Source organism: Ctenocephalides felis, unplaced genomic scaffold, assembly GCF_003426905.1.
Source record: "Ctenocephalides felis isolate EL2017-DRISC unplaced genomic scaffold, ASM342690v1 CF-g0.4_SCAFFOLD_03570, whole genome shotgun sequence".
NCBI lineage: Eukaryota > Metazoa > Arthropoda > Insecta > Siphonaptera > Pulicidae > Ctenocephalides > Ctenocephalides felis.
Window position 1 is genome coordinate 25486331 of NW_020539724.1, and position 11079 is coordinate 25497409.

Sequence of the window (11079 nt, forward strand, 5' to 3'; positions counted from 1 at the left end):
ATATTTTATAATTGTAATAAGAAGCAAAAATATTTAGTAATTATCATAATTATTAAAGTTAGAAAAAAATAAAGATCACGCAGGGGTAATCTGTATGATATAAAATGTTTTGGCGCAATTATCACTTAAAAAACTGTTACATTTTTACATAAGATGAAACAAACATCATTATCTATCAGTCCAATTCTATTTATTGTAACACGATATGTAGCCCTTAGTAAAGCAATATTCAGTTTAATGATGAGTTGAGATAATATTTGACATTTGTTTATCTTATAGAATCACTTGAAGATATAGCTGTTTATGCGATTATGTTATTTAAAGATAAATTTGTTCCAAGAAATTTAAACTTTAATGTATTATCAAATAGCGCTTATGTAAAAATACCGAAAATACCGGTATTTTTGAGGTATATACCGGTAAAAATACCGCCGAAAAATCGGGCGGTTTACCGGTAATTCGGTATACCGGTATTGCATTCCCTAGTAATAATTTATAATCTACAGTGTAGATTCTACACTATTTGTGCAAATAATACTTGGAACGTGTTCTTATGCTATAGAATTATATGAATCAATAATTAAGAAAATGATAGTATCTATTTCTTTATTTTTTTATTTAATATTTTAGACTAGCAGGACAAGCTGCAATAAAAGCAAAAAATGTTTGTCTGATGTCATGTGAAAATAACTACTTTCTTAGTAAAAATGGTGTTGTGCAATTATTTGATTACCCTCATCCCGCCAAATTTATTTCTGGACCGTTTAATGGAAAACTTCCACCTAGGATGTACACAAATGCAGATAGAAGTCAATAACATTATTTGTTTAATATTTTGTGAATATCTATCAAATGTGGGTTTATATTTATTCAAATAATTTTCAGGGCATTTAGTCCCTCCAAGGCTAACTCGCAGTTCAGAAGATCTGACCTCATGTTGCCGGGAACAAGATATTTGCTCACAAAACAGAATGCATAATAGCCCATCGCAGTCATCTCAAAAATCTCTATCATCTCAATGTTCCGATGAAAGAAGCAATTATAATACATATCCTAAATCAACAACTATTTTATATCTGCCTAAAGAATACAATCCTGTTTCACAACTCATTGCTTTGGAAAATCTAGAAACTTTTACTTCAAAAGTATTATTAAATGATAATGATATAAGTGTTGAATGCAACAAGGAAGAACATGCAAAGATGACAATGGAGATAGACAATGGTTCAAATTATTCAAAACCTTGTAATAACACTGAAAGTAAGTTTGAATTTTTGAATATTTTTAATACAAAATTATATATTCATGTATATGTTTTGTTTAAAAGAAACTCAGCACGAATCAAAACCAAACTACAAGCAGATAGTTGCAGGGAGACGTTTGCGGGAGATGCAAATATTGGGTTGTTTAATTGTCGAGATGTTTCATGCTAAGCGTTTACGCCCATTTGGTACTACATCCAACTTTGATAGTAGGCTACGAAATTGTATATCAATACTGTATTCAGATGCTGGGCTTCCTTCTTCTGTAGCTGGTGCTGTGAAATTATTATTACAATTGGATAACTTGGGTAACAAAAATATATAAATATTTACTTACATTCTTACATAATATTTTAAACTACCAAAAAATACAATTTTTTAACTTTCCAATAACTATAATAATAACTATTAATTTAATTTTAGATTTTTCAAAGTTAATGAAAACGCTTAAATTTTTATTATGTGTTTTATTTTCATTACGGCTTGATCACCTCTAACAATTTTTTTAATTTTTTGAAAATGATTTTTTTATTTTTTTTCATTAGATAGACATTTTGTTAAAATAAATGTAAAGTAAAGTAAATGTAAATATAAAAATGAAAATAAAGATAGAGTTGAGCCGGGCTTAAAGGTCTGGAGGTAAAAAGGTTCACTTTATTTACGTTATTTAATTGTTTTATGATACGCATGGTTAATTTTTAACTAACAAAGAGATAAATTAAATTAATAGTTATTATTAGTAGTGCAGTAAACGGAGAGGAAAAATGGGTATAACCTCTGAATTTTTTTACTGTGCTCCGAATTGAATGAAATTTTGGAATTAGGTTCATCTTACCCTCAAAAAAAAGTTTTTATAAAATTGTGAGTTTTCTGAAAATAGTTTGTACTAAAGTAGTGAATATGCTAGAATCCATCAAGATATCTATTAGGTTGTCAAATATCTCCCTTCCGCTTTTTTGCTCTTGGTTTATAATACAAAAAGGCGGAAGGGAGATAATTGACAACCTTATATAATGAAGTGAATTCTAGATGTAATGTAAATTACTTTAATTCTGGTGGAAATAGCGCTCATTAAACCACATGATTTAAAAGAAAAAAACTTCGTATATGCTTCTTATTTGCATGATAGCTCCCTCATTTTACACGTAAAAAACTTGTAACAGCACTCATTTTAAAGCTTATGTTGAGCACTATAAAACCCAATTTCACCAAAATGCATAAAATGTAAAACCTCGACACTAGATGGCTTTAAATACAACAATTTTTAGACGTTGTGCGTCTAAATAAAAATATATAATTGTTTACAATCAAAAAGTAACAACACTTGAAAATACACTGACTTATTCTAATTTGAAATACAAACTGCTATAAATTAAATCTTGAACGAAATAAAAAACGACTTTGCTCTTTTAAATCTTGCTTAATATTTTTCCTAGAACACTTTATGTAATACCGATTTATTAAGATTTTTATTGACATTATTTTGTTCATTACATGATTTTTGTTAAAATGTATATTTTAGGAGATATTTGCAAAAAAACGAAGAAAAACGCCAATAATATATGAATTTTTAGTGGCTTGTAACTTGAAAAGTATTAGTTTTTTTGAAAAACTATGAGAAACATTTTTTTCTTATAATTAGTTCTTCTATCGATTTCCGACGTTATTTTGAAAAAATGTAATTGAGAGGGGGTGTCATCCCTCCGGGGGGTGATGGCGCAACCCGAACTGTTTTCACTTTTGAACTTGAGGGTAAGATGAACCTAATTCCAAAATTTCATTCAATTCGGAGCACAGTAAAAAAATTCAGACCTAAAACGCTCCGTTTACTGCACTATAGTTATCCCAACTCTACTGATGATTATTTAGTATAATCTTTGTAGAAAAGGCTCATGAAATTTGTATTTGGAATTGGGTAATAATTGGGCTCTTAGTTTGGCTAAACCCGTGTTTGCCTTCTATGAAGTGAACGGGGACAGATGGTCTTTTTTTAGAAAAAGATATATCTATATTTAGGCAATAACAAAGAATTTTTCTGAACATATATTAATTGTTGGTTGTTTAATATGTGTTATCTACTGTGATTTATATTGTAGAGTTTTTACAGTTTAATTACTGCTGATATGCTTATAAGTTTATATTACATATTGGGATGCTGAATGGGATATTTTCCTCAAAGATACCTCTAATACAGCTTTACAATCAATCATGAAAGATATCAGCGCTATTATTCATCTTGATAACTAGATGTAACAGAATCGCATTTTTGTTTAGATTCATATTTATATATTAATAACACAGAAACGCGTAATCGGGTACCGCTAATATGTTATAAAATAGTTTTACAAAATCGAATAATCGCATTATAATTCTCTACACCAACTTCATCACTCATAAATTAGTACATTGACTTTTTATAGATTAAGTCGATTATTTACACATGTCGGAAAGTTTATGCAGCTTTTATCTAGGCAAAATGCCACTTACAACATTAATTTTATGTTTTCTCAACAATTTAACTCGCTTCATGTATATGTGTGGTTTGAATACTTATCATATGACTTTTAACTAGCTGTAAGTGGAATTCTGTCTTAAGGCAATTAGGGCATCATGCCTTAAGGCAAATTGCTAGAACTTCCCGTACCAAAAATTATTATTTTTTTTAAAAACGAACATTTTTGAAAAAAAATTACTTCGAAAAAATAAGATTTTTGAGAAACTATAAATTTGACAAAAAATTACTTTTTTTTGAAAAAAAAAATTATTTAAATTATTTTTTTTTAAATCTTTTTTTTTGAAAAAAAAAAGTTTTCTTTATTTTGACATATGTTGGAAGATCTGAACTTTTTTTTCAAAGCAATCGTACTGCTTTAAATGCATAGAGATGAAATATAAAGCGCGTAAGCGCCGCGTCGCTGTCTAACGGGTAAACATTGGTACGGAACTCATAGGAATGCAAACAAAATTTATACTTATTGTTAAAATCTCTATAAAATATCTGATAATTTGATGTGCATATATCTAATGATCATTTTTGACCGCCAAATGGCATTTTTTTACTTTTTTCGTTAAATCTCCGAAACCGCTAAACCTGCCCTTACAAAAATTTGATCAAATCTTCATCTTGTCAATACAAGTAAAATGTTTTTTGAATTATTAAAATCGGACACTCCGTTCTATTAAAAACTGAGGTACCGTTTTTGACACTTTTTGCCCCATATCTTCGGAACGGCTAGACCTACCTCCGCCAAAAACTAATCAGCACGTCTCCTTATCAATACGGATAGAATGTTTTTTAAATTATTCAAATTGCTTCATCCGTGTTCCCGAAATCGTCGACGAAAATTTGTATCCGCACACACATACATACTACGCATACACACACACACACACACGCACACACATGTAAAGTGCCTTTATCAAAATAAGGGGAATAATTCGATTGCATTGCCATTGATTTTTTTAGTAAACGTAATAAGTGGATAATTTAAACTTGTGTTTTCATACCAAAACTTTATCTTGAAACATTATGTTAGATTTGTCTTTTTTCCCTAATTGACTAAAATTGCAATTGCTTTGCAGATAATTCTGGCCTTTCTGGGTTTAAGTATCCAACTGTTACTGAGAAAGGGTTACCTCCGCCATCAGCTCATCAATTGCTGCAGCCTTTGTTGGGAGGTGCAGCGTTTCCATTTCCACGTAGCTACCCAGCTCTGCATGGAATGCTCAGTGCACTCATAGAATTTGATAGGTCATTGTCTTATTTAGAAATAATGTGCTTTTCTAGATGCGACGGACAGGATTGTGATAAGTTTGAGAACATGAAGTATACTAGACAGAGTTTTGTGAAGAAGATTTCAGAATGCAAGGTGATTTACAGTTTCTATTTTGCATAGTGGTATAAATCACATGAATCTGATTTACCTAATGCTTTTATAATGAAAAGTATTATATTATTTGATTGATTTATATTTTATGCAAATATGTATGGTGCGGGGGACAGACGTGGGCCACCCGAATAACCTTAAGACTTGTGACATGTACGTCGAACCGCGCACATTAGGGTTTATACAAAAACCGACATTTCAGAAAACCGGTTTTCGAATTTTAATTTTACCAAAAAACCGGTTTTAACCGGTTTTCGAATTTTATATAGAAAATAAATTTTTGCTCGAATATTCTATAATTTATCCGCATATTTAGTGTAATTTAGAGCAGTAATTGACTGAATTAATTTATTATTCAATTTTACAGATAGTAAACAAAATTATTTTAATTTTAATTAATAAAACTAAAAAATAATAGTTTATCTTGATTAAATAACTTTGAAAATAATTATTCATTATTCATGCATCATTTTCACATATAAGAATGAAAATTTTTATGACAGTGAAAGGAAAATTTTCTAATAAATAAAAACAATATATTTTTAAATAAAAAATATTCATTGAATTAAAAAAAAAATAAAAATATTAGATACATGTTGATACATACTTGTTAATATCTATTTTAATTTTAAAAGCAATTAAGCTAAACTCGGGTATCGCCTGTTCTGAGCAATTTTAATTAATTAATTTTAAACACTCTAATTGTATTTCTGTTTAATGAAATATGATTTCAAAAAACTGAGAACGTCTATCAAATTGCTTCTTAGACCTGTCCTCACAAAATTTCCTGAAAATATTCTTATACTTGCGACCAAATTATGCTTAATTGTTTTTAAAACCTGATATAATAATTCTAAGTTTTTTGTTCTTTAATTTGTGGCTTCTAGAGTTTAACACTCTTTTTTTTCAAAGTTTGAGTACATGAAGTTACTTCTTCAAGAAGAAGTCACACTGATTTAATTTAATGTACACTGGTATAAAAATCTAAATTAATAAAAAAAAATACCTTTCAGACCATTGTAGACTGATAAGATATCAAATGCTATTGAACCGACATGATTTCAAGAATCAAAACGCTTTCATCTATCTTTTATATTTGGCTATATTTGTCATTTTCCATTTATGCAGTGAAAACCGACTTTTTTCACTAAAAAACCGGTTTTCGAATTCCAAAATTTTTGCCAAAAAACCGGTTTTTAAAACCGGTTTTTGAAAACCGACAAACCCTAGCGCACATGTTTATCATATTTAGATACTTGCTTAATTTTAAAAAGCATTTGGACGTTATAAACCTACTCTCGCACTGTACAGAGAAACGCGCTAAGAATTTCGTTTACAAATTTTTTACCGTCGTACGCTCTTACGTGATTTGCCATCGAATTGTTATGAGAAAAATATAAGATTAATATAAAATATTATATAGGCATATAATCTTTGAAATACAAAGTGATTTTTGCCGATTGTTTACATTGTGTTTTTGCATATGCAAAAAAAAAGCGTTTGTGGAAGTGGGCCACTATTTGTGGACAACCACGGGCCACTTGCGTAATGCCGTCTTTTGCACAGTAAAGTGTTTTATCAATTATCGAATGTCTTATTTAGTTATTTTTCAGATATAAATTTGGGTGGCCCACTTCTCTCCACATTTTCGAAAAACACGGTAAATACACTTTTTTTGGCATTCAAAAATAGAAATATGATAAAAGGTTGCTTTTTTGAATACCCTTGCAACTGAAAAAAAAGAAATTATTTTCATTTTTAACCATTTTACAACCAAAGATAAAAACGTGGCCCCCTTTCCACCGCACTCTATAGTTGTTCAAGACGTCCAATAAAAGGTTATATAATTCCTATATAAATTAATTTAATTTTGAGCTGCAACTGATTTATTTGCGTATACAATTCAAGAAGTTATGGTACAGGCAGATTTATTAATCAGAAGCTTTAGATGAATTTTAATAAGGATTTATAACATAGAATAGTTGTAACATAATTTTTGATTTTCTAACATGGTGATGCAATTTAATTTAGGTAAAAACAGTTGCTGCTAAAATTGAGTGGTTGTTGGATATAAGTGCTTTTGAACAGTTTAACAATGTGGATTTACTCTTACCATTTTTCAAAGATTTACTTCATAATCCAGACACTGCCACATTATCTGCATGGTATTTGTTTGATCCAATTGCGAAATCTTTAGGAGTACAAGATACTATAGATCAACTTCTGGATCCAATTCTGAAATTGTATGAACAGCATGACTGGGAAGAAGAAAAGAATTTATCATCTGTCTATCGCACAAAAAAATCAGTGAAACTGTATCACCATAGCTTTTTATTGAAATTAATAGTTAGATTTGGCCTTAAATGTTTTTTGGATAACTTTTCTACACGTTTGATTGAAGCAGTTGGTGGATGTAGGGACATAGAGCAAGAAGAATATACTTCAAAACATATTCATCGCAAGAGTTCTGTCAAAAAAACTTTAAGACCAATGGAATCTATAAATAAACCTGTAGAAAAATATATTGATGAGCAAGACTTATTTACCTTTGATGAGGATAAACATCAGAAATTTATTCAAGATTCAGAATCTGAGAGTGTTTTAGATTTACGTCTAAATCATTCTCAAGCAGAGGAAGCCACAGAAGAAAATGACAATGGAGCTGATTTTCTGGATGATAAATTCAAGCAAGAGCATTTTGGAGATTTTAAAAATCTTCATGAAGAATTGTCTGAAGAACGCGGCAACAATGCTACCGACATTACTTTAATTATCACAGAGAGCATTAGTGAAGCCATAGCAGATGAGAAGAAAATTGATAATGAAAAGTTGAAAAGCGAAGAGACTGAATCTGGTTTTAAAAGAACTAGATCCAGAAAATCACGATCAAGTGGTTCAAATCGTAATTCTAGAATTTCTGATATGAGCTCAGATAGTTTAATCTGGCTGGCGCATAGGTTTGTTCATAATGATTATTTTATTATTTGCAGAACTTGGCTGATGTCATTGCTTACTTTCAGACTTGGACCTGTTCTGACTGCTAGATACCTTAGTAGAAACCTGTTGAAAATGCTCTCTTTGTGCTATCTTGGAGAGGAATCTTTAGTTCAAAAATCACACGATTTAGATTCAACACCTAAAGATAGATCATGCTGTAGGCATGACGTTTCTCATGATAAAAAATGTTTGTGCGACAAGGCAGATATTGAAATTGCAGGAGATGAGTATGCACAAAGAGTTATGGATTGTCTACTTTCTATCGCTGGTTTGTAAACTATTTTAAATCCTGTCTAGGTATTCAATATTGATTGATATTACTTTTACAGTCCTTTATGGTCCTCATTTCATATGTGTACAGTATTTGCCACATGCGGCGGAACTGGTTTCACTATGCAGACGCAGCAAGTTGACTCCTAGCCTGCAGGCTGGATTAATTGCCAGTCTCCAGTTAGCCAGATGTTCCTTGCCTTATCTGAGTGATAGGACGGTTATGGACTTACTTCAGGTATTTAAAGCAACATGTTTATTAACTTCTCGAAACAGAAATTTGTTTTTTACCAGAAAATTTTTGCTATTTTTTTGTTTTTCAGACATTTCAAGTAATTTTAAATTGAATGATAATATGTTTGAGAAAGGTGTGTGTTTGTATGTAAACCGATTTTTTTGATATTTTGTTGATAATAATAATTATAACTAGCTGTAAGTGGAATTCTGTCTTAAGGCAATTAAGGCATCGTGCCTTAAGGCAAATTGCTGGAACTTCCCGTACCAAAAATTATTATTTTTTTTTTTAAAAACGATTAACATTTTTGAAAAAAAATTACTTCGAAAAAATAAGATTTTTGAGAAACTATAAATTTGACAAAAAACTACTTTTTTTTAAAAAAAAAATTGAAAAAAAAAACTATTTAATTTTTTTTTTTTTAAATCTTTTTTTTTTTGAAAAAAATTAATTTTGACATATGTTGGAAGATCTGAACTTTTTTTTCAAAGCAATCGTACTGCTTTAAGACTAAATATAAAGCGCGTAAGCGCCGCGTCGCTGCCTAACGGGTAAACATTGGTACGGAACCCATAGGAATGTAAACAAAATTTATAATTATAGTTAAAATCTCTATAAAATATCTGATAATTTGATGTGCATATGTCTAATGATCATTTTTGACCGCCAAATGGCCGATTTTTTTTACTTTTTTTGTTATATCTTCGAAACCGCTAAACCCTGCCCTTATAAAAATTTGATCAAATCTTCATCTTGTCAATACAAGTAAAATGTTTTTTGAATTATTAAAATCGGACGCTCCGTTCTATTAAAAACTGAGGTACCGTTTTTGGCACTTTTTGTCTCATATCTTCGGAACGGCTAGACCTACCTCCGCCAAAAACTAATCAGCACGTCTCCTTATCAATACGGGTCGAATGTTTTTTAAATTATTCAAATTGCTTCATCCGTGTTCCCGAAATCGTCGACGAAAATTTGTATCCGCACACACATACATACTACGCACACACACACACACACACACATACATCCATTTTTTCTAAGGTATGCCAAAATATTCAGAAACCTCTGAAACGTAAAGATATATAAAAATTTTCATTTTCGATTTTTTTGCGATTACTATAACTTACCCTACGGGAAGTTAATAGTAGTCTGCCCGAAGGCAGGTCCATGGTGTGAGAGTACCACAAAATGAATGATTTGAAATAAACAGTTGAAAATTTTATCTAGATTGCTAAATCTTAATTTCTATCGAAAAAGGTCAATTGTAAAATAAAGAAATTAAAGAAAATACATTATACATTATACAGATGTTTTTTTGCAAATGTTAGGTAAAATGTTAGAATTTTAGAATTGAACATCTCGCCTCATAACAATGCAGTCATCTATATAAAAAATGTCTTTTGTTTGTATTTTAGGATGTGCTACTGAAATCAATAATACTACCATCAATAAGAGTTTTATCATCAATAAAGAACGCATTTCCAGGGGGGCATGTGGCCCGTCGAGCTTTAGCCGGAAAATGTTTGCGATCCATTTTTTCTTTGGCGGAACGAATTGGACCAGAAATGACTAGAGAGCATGTTTGTGTACCTGGTCTGCAGAGGTATTAATATGCTTATTTATAATTTTATGTATATAATTGGCGTTTGTTAGTTTGTAAAAAGTAGGAAGGATTTATTCTTTGTTATCATTTTACTTAAATATTATTGCAGGTATTTTATGATATTCAACAAAACTTTTGATAATTCACAAAGTTCAAAGAATACTCCATCAAGAGATAATTCTACTACTGTAAGTTGCAGGCAAATTATTTTATTTGGTGTTTTTTTCTGCAAAAGCTAATTTGGCATATTTTAGGATGCTTCAGAAGGAGCTGATGATCCTGAGCAAGATATTAATTTTGAACAAATTTCACAGATCGAGCAGGAAAGATCCAATGAGAGTGATGCACAATCCAAGGTAAATCACATTTTGACTAACATGTTTGTACAAATTTGGTTTTCAAGAAAATATTTTTCTTATTATCAGGCTATAGCTGAGATTTGCAAAGTATTTGACCAGTCTTTAGCACTTCAATCTTACTCACCATTTTTGCGTTTGCTTGGCGAATCAACAATGGAACGCTGCCTTTCAAATCATCTACTGATAAGAAAGCTTTGTCAACAAGAATACGAGGATACCAAATCTTCTCTTGGAGATTATCGTTGGAACACAGAGCAAACAGATGCTCCAACACTAAAAATTAATATACCTCACAGACAAGAAATGCGTTGGAGCGGCAGCTCTGCTGATGCTAGCGGGGGTAAGATAATAATAAAAATAATAATAATGTTTTATAATATTTATTTCAATCTACATACTATGAAAAGATGATTGACGATACAAGTTTTACTTGTATATTGTATTCGAATACAGATAATTGCAT

The 11079-nt window shown here is 30.4% G+C and overlaps 1 protein-coding gene across 1 annotated transcript in view; it reads left to right on the top strand.

Moving 5' to 3' along the window:
• Positions 1-11079, top strand: part of LOC113383659 (WD repeat-containing protein 81-like) — a 38162-nt gene that overhangs the window by 8101 nt on the left and 18982 nt on the right. Inside the window, exons 6-16 of the mRNA XM_026621911.1 lie at positions 631-809; positions 886-1260; positions 1328-1570; positions 4845-5131; positions 7181-8106; positions 8170-8414; positions 8476-8654; positions 10070-10257; positions 10367-10445; positions 10512-10613; positions 10683-10956. Of these exons, the coding sequence (XP_026477696.1) occupies positions 631-809; positions 886-1260; positions 1328-1570; positions 4845-5131; positions 7181-8106; positions 8170-8414; positions 8476-8654; positions 10070-10257; positions 10367-10445; positions 10512-10613; positions 10683-10956 (3077 nt within the window). The remainder of the gene's footprint in view (positions 1-630; positions 810-885; positions 1261-1327; positions 1571-4844; positions 5132-7180; positions 8107-8169; positions 8415-8475; positions 8655-10069; positions 10258-10366; positions 10446-10511; positions 10614-10682; positions 10957-11079) is intronic.